General features: G+C 45.2%; 2 protein-coding genes across 6 annotated transcripts in view; both read left to right on the top strand.

Moving 5' to 3' along the window:
* LOC104314572 (UDP-glucuronosyltransferase 1A1) overlaps positions 1-16325 on the top strand; it is a 43122-nt gene that overhangs the window by 13948 nt on the left and 12849 nt on the right. Inside the window, exon 2 of one of the 5 annotated variants that reach the window (XM_069782163.1) lies at positions 3521-3664. The exons of 2 other annotated variants lie outside the window; for them this stretch is intronic. In XM_069782163.1, the coding sequence (XP_069638264.1) occupies positions 3521-3664 (144 nt within the window). Of the gene's footprint in view, positions 1-3520; positions 3665-5121; positions 6056-6922; positions 7858-16325 lie in introns of those variants that run through there. 2 more of the 5 variants (XM_069782158.1, XM_069782159.1) reach the window with 2 other exon arrangements.
* Positions 435-3450, top strand: LOC104317153 (UDP-glucuronosyltransferase 1A1). The gene is made up of 4 exons (XM_069780504.1): positions 435-1378; positions 2207-2220; positions 2872-2992; positions 3388-3450. Exons 1-4 carry the CDS (start codon positions 488-490, stop codon positions 3448-3450), a joined length of 1089 nt encoding a protein of 362 aa, XP_069636605.1. The 5' UTR covers positions 435-487.

Here is a 16325-nt window from a genome sequence, read left to right as displayed (position 1 = left end):
GCTGTATAGTGGCATAATTTCATAATTTCAAACATAAACTCGAACAGCATTTCAGAACAGCTGTAAAATTCTTATCAAAAAGAAAGAAAGAAAAGAAGGAAAGCATTTTAATACCTGCTTTCAGCAGGCCCAGTTACTTCCAAGTGCCAGCATTATTCAAAGGCTTGGGATTTTGTTTTTGCAAAGTCTGATTTTATTTTCAATTTAACATCAATCAGCACAGAGAAACAATCAGAAAGGACCCATCCCAAGGGAGCCTCAGATACTAAGCCCAGTTTTGCCCAACCTAAGTTGATTTATCATGTTTCTTTAATGATTCATCAATGCCTTGAATGGTTACTGGTGACTGGTTTTGCTGGAAAAGCCGGATCGTTAAGAGGGAATGTGAGAATCTGGCAGAGGGGGCGGGGATGACGGACGGACGGACGGACAGACAGGCGGACGACGAGGACTGTGGGTCTACTTAAAATCTGTTAGGTCAGGGCAGATGAACAGGCTTTGGATTTCTAGGAACATGGCTCATGTAAGTAAATACAGTTACTTAGTTTCTGTGGGGGTTTTGGTTTTCCTGTCTCTGTTTTGCTTGGCTAATGGTGGAAAGCTGTTGGTGGTGCCAATGGATGGGAGTCACTGGCTCAGCATGCGCTCACTGCTGGCAGCCCTCAGTCAGAAAGAGCACGAAATTGTCATTGTTGCACCAGAAGTAAACTTGAACGTGAAGGCATCTGAATATTACACTCTCAAAACGTATCCAGTGCCTTTAACTAGGGAAGAACTGGGAGCAAGCATGCATTCATTTGCGAATGATCTTTTTGAGAGAAGACCTTTTCTTCAAAGAATTACTGCACTTTATGAAAAAGTTCAAGTCATCTCCGATCTCTACATCTCCTCCTGTAGCAGTTTACTGCACAATAAGTATCTGACGCAATATCTTGAAGGGAGTAAATTTGATGCAGTTCTCACAGATCCTGTTGCACCATGTGGACAAATACTGGCTCTGCATCTCTCTATCCCATCTGTTTTCTTTTTACGGGGACTCCCCTGCAGTCTTGATCTGCAGGCTACTCAGTGTCCTGACCCCCCTTCCTACGTCCCAAGAACATTTACAGACAACTCAGACCACATGACGTTTATCCAGCGTGTGGAAAACTTATTTCTCAAGTCATCAGAATCATTTCTTTGCAATTTTGCCTATTTGCCATTTGAACTTCTGGCCTCAGATGTTCTTCACAGACCAGTAACAATGAAGGAGCTCTTAAGCCATGGATCCATTTGGCTTAAAAGAATGGATTTTGTTTTTGAGTATCCCATGCCAGTGATGCCCAACATAGTTTTTATTGGAGGTATAAACTGTGGAAAGAAAAAAACATTATCTCAGGTCAGTGATTTCCTTGATGAACAATATTATTGTTTGAAGGGAGAATGCTGTTTGCTCTGTATGTATATAATTGTATACATGGGTTTGTGGGATTTATATGTGCAGTAAGGTATACTGTAAAGACAAAGAAAATAGGTAAAAAACGGGGTTGATTTTAATTCTCTCCTACTCTTGCAGGTACTCTTCTACAGCATTAGCAGGATATAAGCATTTTTGCTTACATAATTGTTTTCTTTGGGCTAGGTGGAAGTAGTTCATCACTGCACTCTCACTAATGAGGCACACACCCACCAGTGACGGTGATTGCTGTCTTACCAGGCAGGTCTGCTGCTGGTGTTTGCCAGATCAGTATTATTAACTCAAACTATTTATTTTACTGTCACAGTTGATTTTTAAGAACAATGAATCTTTTTGGTTTAATAGAACCATCCTTTCATAATTTAGAAATAAAGTGTCATAACGCATCAGTCGGCAGGTAATGTTCTGGTTGCTCTGTCAGTCCAGGCTTATCCTTTCACTGCATGGATTCCTTACAAAATTTTCTGCAAAACTGTTGGACGTTTTCATAGCTGCTGGCCAACACTGCACATCTGCAACAGCTTACGCTGCCTTCTGAAAAGTTTCCCTGCAAAGGGAGTACGTAGAGCTGCAGTAGTTCAGTAAATGTACTTAAAAAAAATTCTGCTGTATACTATCAACCTCCATACAAAATTATTGTATTGTCAAAATTACTTGCAATAATTTTCATAATTAGGGCTGTCTGTCTGCAAATCCTGCCTATGCATTAATGTTGTTTGCTTTCATGGCCCTGGGGCGTACTCTTCCCAGGCTGATCTGGAACGGTATTTCTGAGTTCCTAATTCAATTTTAAATATAGGTGGCAAACCCCGTGTCCTTGTCCTTTCTCCTTCCAGCCCTTACTTCTTCCTTCCAAAAGGAGGCCTTTCAGTGAAATGAACTTTCATAGCTAATTTTCCATTTTCATGACAGCGTCAAGATATAAAACTGATAAAGAAACCAGACCATTTCCCATGTGAAGCATTAATATTTTTCTAAGCTTTTACAAATAGAAAATGATTTGGACTGGCAGGAGGGGAGGAATTTTCTTAGACTGAAAATTCTTGTTTGGAAAATTAATGATCTGTTAATTAGCTCTTTGGAGCAGATCACTTGTTAAAGGATCCCTCATTTCCTTAAATCCCAGTGTTCCTCCAATACAAAGAGGTGGGTGTTTCCCAATCTAGCTGATGCTCTGATTACTATCTGCTAAATTGGCTGAACTTTAACACCTTTTATTCTGTCTTTGCCATGCCCATGATTATACATTTACCACACAGCAAATAAGTCTAAAGATCATCTGGAGAAAGCACAGCACAGATTGCTTAAAAACATGGAGCTGGGGATACTCACCAGATTTCTGCTGAAATGGCCCTGGTGCTTAGTGTTCATCCGCAAGTCACGGCAACACTGGTTCTGCTCCTGTCTGTGCTCAGTTTGGCTGCTGGTGGGAAGCTGCTGGTGGTGCCGGTGGACGGGAGTCATTGGCTCAGCATGCGGGAAGTGTTGGATGGTCTCAGGCAGAAGGGACATGAAATAGTCGTTGTTGCACCTGAAGTCAGTTTGTACATAAAGCCAACAAAGAATTTTGTTATGAAAACGTACTCAGTCCCTTTCACAAAGGAAGAGATGGATGAAAATTTCCAGGCATTTTTACAAGATGTATTTGAAGAAGGACCTTTTCTGGAAAGATTTCTTAAAATATACCAAAGTATGAAAAGAGTCTCTGATATGGCGATCACCGGCTGTGCACACTTACTGTACAACAAAGAGCTTGTCAGATATCTTGAGGAGAGCAAGTTTGATGCTGTCCTTACAGACCCTGTACTACCCTGTGGGCAGATACTGGCTGAGCATCTTTCAGTCCCTTCTGTGTTTTTTTTACGAGGAATACCGTGTGGCTTAGATTTTGAAGCCACTCAGTGTCCCAATCCCCCTTCTTATGTCCCCAGGGTATTTACACAGCATACAGACCGCATGAACTTTCTCCAGCGGGTGAAGAATCTAATGTTTGAACTCCCAAATTATTTTCTCTGTGATATTGTCTTTCAACCATACGCAAAACTGGCTTCTGAGTTCCTCCAGCGGGATGTGACTGTGCTGCATCTCTTACGGCAGGCTTCCATTTGGCTCATGAGGTTAGATTTTGTGTTAGATTATCCAAGACCTTTGATGCCCAACATCATTGTAATTGGAGGAGTAAACTGTGCTCACAAGGAGCTACCTCAGGTGGGTCATGCTCTGGTTTTAATTCTTGTTCTGATAGACTTCTGTGTTCACAAGGGTGGAATTTTGTGTTGCAGATAGGAATCAAGTTCCCGTTTAGGGTGAGTTAGGCAAATACTCATGAAATAAATTATTTTTCTCTCACTTTCTTCCTCACTTCCCATTTTCTGTGTAGGCAGCTCTACCTTTTCACCTATAAAGTATGCTCAGTTGAAGAGAAGCTCTAGGTTCTTCTAGTGAAGGTCGGTGATGGGATGTTGTATCCACCAGCCAAAGTGATTGTCATAATTTGTGGAAATTAGGACAAAGTGTTGGATTTGTCTTATGAGCAGCTCCCATGGGACAGCTCAGAAAACCTTAAAAGCTCTTTCCAGGCTCAAACCCCCAGTCCTAATGAATGGAGCCATGGAGCAGGTCTGATTTGACATGTCCAACACAGCATTACTAGCACTGAGGGGATGGATGCAGCCTTGGCGATTATGCTAACTTCTCAGATGTGACATGTACTCTGGGTGCCTCAGGTGTAGAATATAGCAATGCATGCAGTTGTTAATGGAGAGCCTCCTCTGCTGCTCTGTGGGGCAGCCTGGAGGGTTGTGCTATTCTTTTTTGTGCCCTGGCTTTCTCATCTGTCATATTATTTAGCACTTGTGCACCATGGGGTGAGGTCACAAAGCCTGTGTGGCAATTCCACCCATCTCCAAGTGGCAGATGTGGCTGTGGCATCTTACAGACATCCTCTTGCACACTGTAATTTGCCACCTGAGCATTCGTGCAACTCCACCGCTGCTGGACACCATGCAAGATTTGCCAGTGACAAAAAAGAAGCCAGAATTAGGCCCTGAATTGTTTCATGGCAAGTCCCCCTCAAAGAGTGTTCATACATCTCTGCTCTGCCCTCTGAGCTCACAAAGCCAACTCCTCCATCCTGAGGCAGGTCTTGGAGACTGGAAGTACTGCTTAATATGGGTGATGTGTCCTGCAGACAAACCTGGCATCCTGCTTCCAACTTCATCAGTCTTCTCAGTCTAGAAACCATTTTGAACAGCCCTTCCACATCTGCTATGGGGCCATAAGCCTCCTAGAGATGACTCTTCAAAGAGAGAGAGGGGAAAGGTCTTGCCTGGGGGAAGCGAGCATCCTTTATGAGGCTGAATGGTCATGTGGATGTGACACATCTCCTGCACTTGCAAAAGGTTCAGCCAGAGGGAAGCTATCAGAAATACATTGCCACCCAGAACCACCCCTGCTTGCTTCCTGGGACACTCTTTACTGTTCCTCTAATAGAATCAGATGGGGCTTATCTGGTGCATCTACCACACACCACCAATCCTGTGGACTTGGCTGGAAATAAATGCTTATTATGCAGCCTTTTATCAAATCAGTGATTATACATTTACCATACAGCAAATACCTCCAAGGATCAAAAGTTAGGCTGTAGCACAGATTGCTTAAAAGCATGGAGTTAGTGCTGTTGCTTCAGTGCCACCAGTGGTTTTCTCTCTGGGCAGCACTCACCAGATTTCTGCTGAAATGGCCCTGGTGCTTAGTGTTCATCCGCAAGTCACGGCAACACTGGTTCTGCTCCTGTCTGTGCTCAGTTTGGCTGCTGGTGGGAAGCTGCTGGTGGTGCCGGTGGACGGGAGTCATTGGCTCAGCATGCGGGAAGTGTTGGATGGTCTCAGGCAGAAGGGACATGAAATAGTCGTTGTTGCACCTGAAGTCAGTTTGTACATAAAGCCAACAAAGAATTTTGTTATGAAAACGTACTCAGTCCCTTTCACAAAGGAAGAGATGGATGAAAATTTCCAGGCATTTTTACAAGATGTATTTGAAGAAGGACCTTTTCTGGAAAGATTTCTTAAAATATACCAAAGTATGAAAAGAGTCTCTGATATGGCGATCACCGGCTGTGCACACTTACTGTACAACAAAGAGCTTGTCAGATATCTTGAGGAGAGCAAGTTTGATGCTGTCCTTACAGACCCTGTACTACCCTGTGGGCAGATACTGGCTGAGCATCTTTCAGTCCCTTCTGTGTTTTTTTTACGAGGAATACCGTGTGGCTTAGATTTTGAAGCCACTCAGTGTCCCAATCCCCCTTCTTATGTCCCCAGGGTATTTACACAGCATACAGACCGCATGAACTTTCTCCAGCGGGTGAAGAATCTAATGTTTGAACTCCCAAATTATTTTCTCTGTGATATTGTCTTTCAACCATACGCAAAACTGGCTTCTGAGTTCCTCCAGCGGGATGTGACTGTGCTGCATCTCTTACGGCAGGCTTCCATTTGGCTCATGAGGTTAGATTTTGTGTTAGATTATCCAAGACCTTTGATGCCCAACATCATTGTAATTGGAGGAGTAAACTGTGCTCACAAGGAGCTACCTCAGGTGGGTCATGCTCTGGTTTTAATTCTTGTTCTGATAGACTTCTGTGTTCACAAGGGTGGAATTTTGTGTTGCAGATAGGAATCAAGTTCCCGTTTAGGGTGAGTTAGGCAAATACTCATGAAATAAATTATTTTTCTCTCACTTTCTTCCTCACTTCCCATTTTCTGTGTAGGCAGCTCTACCTTTTCACCTATAAAGTATGCTCGGTTGATGCCTTTTTCATTACACATATGTGAAGCCATTTTGTGTCATGTTGAGTAACTTGGTACTCTCTTTCTCCCTTAGTCAGTGATGGAAGAGCAGCAGGCAAGCCTGAGGGCCTGTCACAGCCTTGCAGTTAGGTATAATCCATACAACTATGCAAACTGTTGTAGCAGGGTCTTTTATTTACTGAGAAATGCATGTCAGGCTTCTGTCCTGGTGTACCCTTGCTGCCTTACCACTTCTTTCTTTGTCAATGAATTTGTCTGCTTCTTCACATGGGTATTTCCAAAGCTGGAGTAAGGAGGAATGTTGCAGGCTGTGGACTCCCAGGAGAAGAAGTGCTGTCTTTGTTTACAGGCAGGCCTCAGAAGATTTCACCTTGGTGATGGCTATGTTAGATTTGAGAAAAAAATCAATGAGCTTGAAGGGGTTATGGTGGCTTGGCAGATCCTGCTGAAAGGCAATAGAGCTGCCAAAGGCTTTCTAATAGAAACAGATGGGGCTTATCTGGTGCATCCACCACATTTACCACTCACCTGTGTAGATTGCTGAACTCTAGTGCTTGTTATGCAGCCTTTTATCAAATCAGTGATTATACATTTACCATACAGCAAATACCTCCAAGGATCAAAAGTTAGGCTGTAGCACAGATTGCTTAAAAGCATGGAGTTAGTGCTGTTGCTTCAGTGCCACCAGTGGTTTTCTCTCTGGGCAGCACTCACCAGATTTCTGCTGAAATGGCCCTGGTGCTTAGTGTTCATCCGCAAGTCACGGCAACACTGGTTCTGCTCCTGTCTGTGCTCAGTTTGGCTGCTGGTGGGAAGCTGCTGGTGGTGCCGGTGGACGGGAGTCATTGGCTCAGCATGCGGGAAGTGTTGGATGGTCTCAGGCAGAAGGGACATGAAATAGTCGTTGTTGCACCTGAAGTCAGTTTGTACATAAAGCCAACAAAGAATTTTGTTATGAAAACGTACTCAGTCCCTTTCACAAAGGAAGAGATGGATCACTCTTTCTGGAGAACTAGCCAGCATGTATTTGAAGAAGGATCTTTTCTGGAAAGAATTGTTAAAATATATGAAGGAGTGAAAAATACTTCTGCCATGTTCCTGTCTACCTGTACACACTTACTGTACAACAAAGAGCTTGTCAGATATCTTGAGGAGAGCAAGTTTGATGCTGTCTTTACAGATCCAATACTACCCTGCGGGCAGATACTGGCTGAGCATCTTTCAGTCCCTTCCGTGTTTTTCTTGCAGCAAATACCATGTGGCTTAGAATTGGAAGCCACTCAGTGTCCCAGTCCCCCTTCTTATGTCCCCAGGGTATTCACAGACCTTACAGACCACATGAACTTTCTCCAGCGGGTGAAGAATCTAATGTTTGAACTCCCAAATTATTTTCTCTGTGATATTGTCTTTCAACCATACGCAAAACTAGCTTCTGAATTCCTTCAGCGGGACGTGACAGTGCCAGATCTCTTACGGCAGGCTTCCATTTGGCTCATGAAGCTAGACTTTGTTTTACACTATCCGAGACCTTTGATGCCCAACATAATTATGGTTAGTGGAGTAAACTGTGCTCACAAGAAGCTGACTCAGGTGGGTCGTACTCTTTTTTTTCTTGTCATTCTTGCAGGCTTTTACATACTTTGAAAAGTTGTAAGACAGGTTTTGTTAAAAAGATCTCTTTCTGTGAGTAAAATGATTTTAAACTGCTTTTCCTTTGCAAAGAGGTGCCAGTACTCCTTTCAGTGAAGGTATCTGAATATCATGGTATAAAAATGGAGAAAGTGTTGTAAATTAATTTAGCTCTGGGAAACTCTCCATTGGTCACGTGCCTCTGCTTAAAGCCAGCTTTGACATTAGAGCAGGTTGCTCAGGACTGTTGATGCGGTGCAAGGCAGACTTTCATTTGAGGAGACCATCGCTCATCCTGGGGTCCAACTTATCATTGCTGATTTCCTCTACATTCCTGTTGTCGTGGTTTAACCCCAGCCAGCAACTAAGCACCACGCAGCCGCTCACTCACTCCCCCCCCCATCCAGTGGGATGGGGGAGAAAATGGGGAAAAGAAGTAAAACTTGTGGGTTGAGATAAGAACGGTTTAATAGAACAGAAAAGAAGAAACTAATAATGATAACACTAATAAAATCACAACAGTAGTAATAAAAGGATTGAAATGTACAAATGATGCGCAGGGCAATTGCTCACCACCCGCCGACCGACACCCAGCCAGTCCCCAAGCGGCGATTCCCTGCCGCCCCCTTCCCAGTTCCTAAACTAGATGGGACGTCCCATGGTATGGAATACACTGTTGGCCAGTTTGGGTCAGGTGCCCTGGCTGGGCATGAGAAGCTGAAAAATCCTTGACTATAGTCTAAACACTACTGAGCAACAACTGAAAACATCAGTGTTATCAACATTCTTCACATACTGAACTCAAAACACAGCACTGTACCAGCTACTAGGAAGACAGTTAACTCTATCCCAGCTGAAACCAGGACAGTATCCACCCCTTATTCTATACCATTGACGTCATGCTCAGTTCCCATACCTTTAGTTACATTCTGATCAATCATCACCACCTTTCCATCCCTTTGAGACATATGAACAATTATATATATATATATATATATATATATATATATATAAAGTATACACACACAGAGATATCATTCCTTTAGTTCATGGGTTATGTTCATAAAATGTTGAGTTCATTTAGTTTCCGACTCTGGGCTCCATCTGTCATACCAGTCTGTCTGGGCAGGAGGGATGGTGCAAAGTCCTCTCAGTCAGTAGAGCAGAATTGGGCTTCAGTGCGGTGTGACGAGCAGATGACATTGGACGCAGCAGGAGGATGGTGTGCACCGTTGGATTGTTGCATGCTGGAGTCAATTCTGGTTCCATCACTACTGCACTTTGCTCAGTTTTATCACAGTTCTTTCTTGCTTGATCCAAGTGATTCTTACTAGAGTACTGTGGATATAGCATATAACAATTATAGTAATGATAACATACAGTAGCAGGGTTATATAGCAACTAATATCATACAGTTTAATTCTGGCTATTTTCACCTAAAATCAAATCCCCTTGAGGCACACATCGGACTTCTCCATCTTTTCGCATCACCCACCAAGTGCACCCAGGCCCTTGAGCAAAAGCAATCCCACGAATGGGTTTACCTTTGCCTGAGGCAGGAGTAACCCAGACTGTTTTCCCTAACATGTTTTTCATGTGCACTACAGGGACTTTATCCCCTTCTACAGTATGCAAAAATTCTGATTGGGCAGGGCCACTCCAATTGGCAGATCCTCTGGTGTTGACTAACCAGGTGGCTTTTGCTAAATGTGTATCCCAAAGTTTGAAAGTTCCAGCCCCCATTGCTTTCAATGTAGTCTTTAACAGTCCATTGTATCGCTCAATTTTCCCAGAGGATGGTGCATGATAGGGGATATGATACACCCACTCAATGCCATGCTCTTTGGCCCAGGTGTCTATGAGGTTGTTTCGGAAATGAGTCCCATTGTCTGACTCAATTCTTTCTGGGGTGCCGTGTCGCCACAAGACCTGCTTCTCAAGGCCCAGGATAGTGTTCCGGGCAGTGGCATGGGGTACAGAATATGTTTCCAGCCATCCGGTGGTTGCTTCCACCATTGTCAGCACGTAGTGCTTGCCTTGGCGAGTTTGTGGGAGTGTGATATAGTCAATCTGCCAGGCTTCCCCAAATTTATATTTCAGCCATCGCCCTCCATACCACAGGGGCTTTAACCGCTTGGCTTGCTTAATTGCAGCACATGTTTCACATTCATGGATAACCTGCGCGATATGTCCATGGTCAGGTCCACCCCTCGATCTTGAGCCCATCTATATGTTGCATCTCTTCCCTGATGGCCTGAAGTATCATGGGCCCACTGAGCCATAAATAGCTCACCCTTATGTTGCCAGTCCAGGTCCACCTGAGCCACTTCAATCTTGGCAGCCTGATCCACCTGTTGGTTGTTTCGATGTTCTTCAGTGGCCCGACCCTTGGGTACGTGAGCATCTACGTGATGTACTTTTACAACCAGATTCTCTAGCCGGGACGCAATATCTTGCCACAGTGTGGCAGCCCGAATGGGTTTACCTCTGCGCTGCCAGTTGCTCTGCTTCCATTGCTGTAACCACCCCCACAGGGCATTTGCCACCATCCATGAGTCAGTATAGAGATAGAGCACTGGCCACTTTTCTCTTTCAGCAATATCTAACGCTAGCTGGATGGCTTTCACCTCTGCAAACTGACTTGATTCACCTTCTCCTTCAGCAGTTTCTGCAACTTGTCGTGTAGGTCTCCATACAGCAGCTTTCCACCTTCGATGCTTTCCCACAATGCGACAGGATCTGTCAGTGAACAGGGCATATTGCCTCTCATTTTCTGGCAGTTTATTATACAGCGGGGCTTCTTCAGCACGTGCCACCTCCTCCTCTGGCGACATTCCAAAATCTTTGCCTTCTGGCCAGTCCGTGATCACTTCTAAAATTCCTGGGCGACTGGGGTTTCCTATGCGAGCCCGTCGTGTGATCAGTGCGATCCACTTACTCCACGTGGCGTCAGTCGCGTGATGTGTAGAAGAGACCCTCCCTTTGAACATCCAGCCCAGCACTGGCAGTCGGGGTGCTAAGAGGAGCCGTGTCTCAGTACCAACCACTTCTGAGGCGGCTCGAACTCCTTCATACGCTGCCAATATCTCTTTTTCAGTTGGAGTATAGCGAGCCTCGGATCCCCGATATCCTTGACTCCAAAACCCCAGGGGTCGGCCTCGGGTCTCCCCAGGTGCTTTCTGCCAGAGGCTCCAGGTAGGGCCATTCTCCCCAGCTGCAGTATAGAGCACATTTTTAACATCTTGTCCTGTCCGGACTGGTCCAAGGGCTACGGCATGAACAATCTCCCGTTTAATTTGTTCAAAGGCTTGTTGTTGTTCAGGGCCCCATTTAAAATCATTCTTCTTCCGGGTCACTTGATAGAGAGGGCTTACAATCAAACTGTAATTTGGAATATGCATTCTCCAAAACCCCATGACACCTAAGAAGGCCTGTGTGTCCTTTTTATTAGTCAGGGGAGACATAGCTGCTATTTTATTAATCACATCCATTGGGATCTGACAACGTCCATCTTGCCATTTTATTCCCAAAAACTGAATCTCCTGTGCAGGTCCCTTGACCTTACTTTCTTTTATGGCAAAACCGGCTTTCAGAAGGATTTGGATTATTTTCTTCCCTTTCTCAAAGACTTCTTCTGCCGTGTTGCCCCATACGATGATGTCATCAATGTATTGCAGGTGTTCCGGAGCTTCACCTTTTTCCAGTGCAGTCTGGATTAGTCCATGGCAAATGGTGGGGCTGTGTTTCCGCCCCTGGGGCAATCGATTCCAAGTGTACTGGACACCTCTCCAAGTAAAGGCAAATTGTGGACGACACTCTGCTGCCAGAGGGATTGAGAAAAACGCATTAGCAATGTCAATTGTGGCATACCACTTGGCTGCCTTTGACTCTAGTTCGTACTGAAGTTCTAGCATATCTGGAACGGCAGCACTCAGCGGTGGTGTAACTTCATTCAGGCCGCGATAGTCAACTGTTAGTCTCCACTCCCCATTAGACTTCCGCACTGGCCATATGGGACTATTAAAGGGTGAGCGAGTTTTGCTGATCACTCCTTGGCTCTCCAGTTGGCGAATCAACTTGTGGATGGGAATCAGAGAGTCTCGGTTGGTGCGATATTGCCGCCGGTGCACCGTCGTGGTAGCGATTGGCACTTGTTGTTCTTCAACCTTCAGCAACCCCACAACCGAAGGGTCTTGAGAGAGACCAGGCAGGGTAGACAGCTGTTCAGCGCCCTCCGTCTCCAAGGCAGCTATACCAAAAGCCCATCGATACCCCTTCGGGTCCTTAAAATACCCCCTCCTGAGATAGTCTATGCCAAGGAGACACGGAGCCTCTGGACCCATCACAATGGGGTGTTTCTGCCATTCATTTCCAGTTAGGCTTACTTCAGCTTCCAATACAGTTAACTCTTGGGATCCCCCTGTCACACCAGAAATACAAATGGATTCTGTCCCTTTATAACTTCATGGCATTAGAGTGCACTGTGCGCCGGTGTCTACTAGAGCCTTATACTCCTGTGGGTCTGATGTGCCAGGCCATCGAATCCACACAGTCCAATAGACCCGTTATCCCTTTCCTCCACCTGGCTGGAGGCAGGGCCCCTCTAATTCTGGTCAGAGTATTCAGTATTCACTTCTCGTAAAATTGGCTCAGAATTCCCTTCAAGAGGATCGGAAGTAAAATCAGCCCTTCTACTCTGTTTGGAAACTGGAGCGGCATTTTTCCTGGTAGAATCCCCTTTTGTGGTGGTTTTTCCTCGCAGCTCACGTACCCGTGCATTTAGGACCGAGGTAGGTTTTCCGTCCCATTTCCTCATGTCCTCTCCATGATCGCATAGGTAAAACCACAGGGCACCTCGCGGTGTGTACCTTCTATATTCTCTCTCTTGGACAGAGGAACGCTCACTCCTAATAGCTGAGACATTGGTCCTTACACGTGTGGAGCAGGACATATCCTCTTTGAATTGCTGGAAGTCCTCGGACAGCTTCTCCACAGCCGCAGTGCAGGCTTGTAGGGAGGAGGAGAGATTTTCTTCGTATTGACGGAGTTGGCGAGCCACTTCATCCACTGTCGGTGCCTCTTCATCCTTCCAGGCCATTATTGCCAATGTATTGGCATAGGTCGATGGTGCGCTTCGTACAAACTTCCGCCACGTGGGTCGTGTGCATTGGACTTCGTCTGGATCTTTGGGTAATTGTGGATTGTCCGGGTCATGATGAATCGTCTCTAGCACAGCTAATTCCCTCAGATATTGAATACCTTTTTCCATGGTGGTCCACTTGCTTGATTGACATATAACATCTTCCTTAAAGTGGTACCTTTCCTTCACACTTGACAGGAGTCACCTCCAGAGGCTGATGGCTTGTGTCCCTCTTCCAATTGCCTTGTCAATGCCACCTTCCCTGGCAAGCAATCCCAGCTGCTTGGCTTCCCTACCTTCTAATTCCAAGCTATTAGCCCCATTATCCCAGCATTGGAGGAGCCAGGTGATAATATGCTCACCTATATGGCGGCCAAAGTCTTTTCGCAAATCCCGCAGCTCACTCAAGGATAGGGACCGGGTTATTACCTCTGGTTCTGCCTCTTCCTCCGGTTCCCGTGATGACCCTGGTTCATCTTCATCCTTCTCTAAGCGAACTGATTTTTTTGTATATTTCTTTTTCTGTACGGGGGCAACTGATGCTGGTGCAGGTTGGTCCGCTGGTTCAGTTGCAGTATTGCTCACAGGGTTTTGGATAACCGCAGTGTCTGTCGCCGAGGTTTGGGTAGCAGCAGTGCTCGTCGCTGGGACTGGAGGGACTGCAGTGCCCGTTGCCAAGGTTTGGGTAGCTGCTGTGCTCATTGCCGGGGCTGGAGGGGCTGCAGTGCCTGTTGTTGAGGTTTGGGTAGCCCGAGTTCTCGTCGCCGGGGCTGGCGGGGTCACGGTGCCTGTTGCCAAGGTCTGGGTGCCTGCAATGCTCCTTGCCGGGGCTGGAGGGGCCGCAGCGCCCATTGCCAAGGTTTGGGTGGCCGCGGTGCTCATCATTTTGTTGTTAGGTCCAGAGACTTTCTCTTCCCCTTGAGGGTACTGAGTGGTGTCAAACAGGGCTCGATAGGCATGGGCCAGGCCCCAGCACGTTGCAGTGATTTGTATCTCTCTGGAGCTGCCGGGGTGACAGCATACCTTTTCCAAATATTTTACTAGTTCTTCTGGATCCTGCACTTGTTCAGGGGTGAATTTCCAAAACATTGGAGGTGCCCACTTTTCTAGGTACTTGCCCATACTACCCCACACACCCTGCCACTCATAATTATCCAGCCTTGGGGCACATCTCTGGGTGATCTTCTTAAATAGCTGTTTAACCTTAAACGAGAACTGAACCACATTCAGAAGTATGCTAATTCCTAGCAGTAGGGCTAGGACCGTGCTAGTCCCAACATTCCAGGAGTATTCAAATTTTTCAAAATTCTCAAACACCATTGTAACTGGACTGAAGGAGAAAGGAGAGGGGAAGAAAGGTAGCCCACCCATAGACTGGTTTTCCATGGAGGAAAGGTAAATGGTATAATTATTAATAGTTGCCCACAGATGGCTCCCGCAGTATAAAGCTGACAATGCTAAGTGCAAATACCAGATTAATCCCACAGCTGATGACTTTATCATACCATAAACCAGAGTTATACCATATATCAAAGCGAAAACCTTAATCCACCTCCCACGGATGATAAGCAGTAGAAGAGGAACTACATACAGCAAGCAAGGTGATACATAACAGAGCTTTAAAAACCAGAGCAACAACTCTAAGAATACATAAATCAACATAATGAATGCTTAGAACAAATTTGTTTTAACAAGCTCTGGTCAGGTTTGTCGTTATCTCAACCCTTCGTGCCCCACGTTGGGCGCCAAAATGGACTGTCGTGGTTTAACCCCAGCCAGCAACTAAGCACCACGCAGCCGCTCACTCACTCCCCCCCCATCCAGTGGGATGGGGGAGAAAATCGGGAAAAGAAGTAAAACTCCTGGGTTGAGATAAGAACGGTTTAATAGAACAGAAAAGAAGAAACTAATAATGATAATGATAACACTAATAAAATGACAACAGTAGTAATAAAAGGATTGAAATGTACAAATGATGCACAGGGCAATTGCTCACCACCCGCAGACCGACACCCAGCCAGTCCCTGAGCGGCGAATCCCTGCCCCCACTTCCCATTTCCTAAACTAGATGTGATATCCCATGGTATGGAATACACTGTTGGCCAGTTTGGGTCAGGTGCCCTGGCTGGGCATGAGAAGCTGAAAAATCCATGACTATAGTCTAAACACTACTGAGCAACAACTGAAAACATCAGTGTTATCAACATTCTTCACATACTGAACTCAAAACATAGCACTGTACCAGCTACTAGGAAGACAGTTAACTCTATCCCAGCTGAAACCAGGACACCTGTTTTTTTTTCTTTAAAGAAGGATTCTCTATGTTTTGAATTGTCATAGACTCATAAAATACTTAGGCTGGAAGGTCATTTGCAGGCCTCTCAGCCAATCTCCTAGTCAAAGCAGGTCCAGTTAGTTCTGGTTGTTCCATTCTATGTCTTGTCAAGTTTTTATTACCTCCTATGACCGTTATAGTGAAAACACTTTATTATATCTGATTTATTATTATATCCAATTTGAATTTTTTGTGTTGCATCTTGTGTCTGTTGCCTCTTGTCCTGTCACTGTCAATTGCTCGGAAGAGTACAGCTTTGTCTTATTTATGCCCTTCCATTAAGGTGGTTAAAGACCACCTTAAGATCTCTTAAGAGACCTTAAGATCTCCTGCTAGCCTTCTCTTCTGAATCCTGAGCAAGCTTGTCTTTCTTAGCCCCTTTTTGCACATCATGGTCCCCAGCTTCTAACCGTCTTCTTGGCTGTTGCTAGACTTGCTGCAGTACATCAATGTCTTTCTTGTACTGGAGAGCCCAAAACTGCGTACATGTCTTCAGATGTCTCCCAAGTGCTGAACAGAGGAGCGGGATTACCTCTCTTTTACTCGTGTAGCCCAGGATGCTATGGCCTCTATGGCTGCAAGGGCATACTGCTGACTCATATTCAACTTTTTGTCCACAAGGGCCCTGGGTCATTTTCTGCAGAGCTTCTGTCTGTCCAGCTGGAGTGCAGCCTGTCCTGTGGCATGGGGTTATCCCATCCCAGTGGCTGAACTTTGCTTTTGCCTTTGGTGACCTTCATGACGCTCCTGTTGGCCAATTTCTCCAGCTTGTGGATTTCTTTTTGCATATCCCAGGCCAGTGACACTCCTTATTTAAAGTATCAACTGGCATCATAAAAATAAAGTATAAGTTAGGTTACTTTCTTCTTATAAAATGAATCTTGGATTTATTCAAGATTTTTTAAAATGTGTATTCAAATATATTTTGTGGTTTGCAAAGTAACATCATAGCTT

Source organism: Haliaeetus albicilla, chromosome 4 (genome assembly GCF_947461875.1).
Source record: "Haliaeetus albicilla chromosome 4, bHalAlb1.1, whole genome shotgun sequence".
In the NCBI taxonomy this organism is placed as follows: Eukaryota; Metazoa; Chordata; class Aves; order Accipitriformes; family Accipitridae; genus Haliaeetus; species Haliaeetus albicilla.
This window is presented reverse-complemented; position numbering and strand designations above follow the sequence as displayed.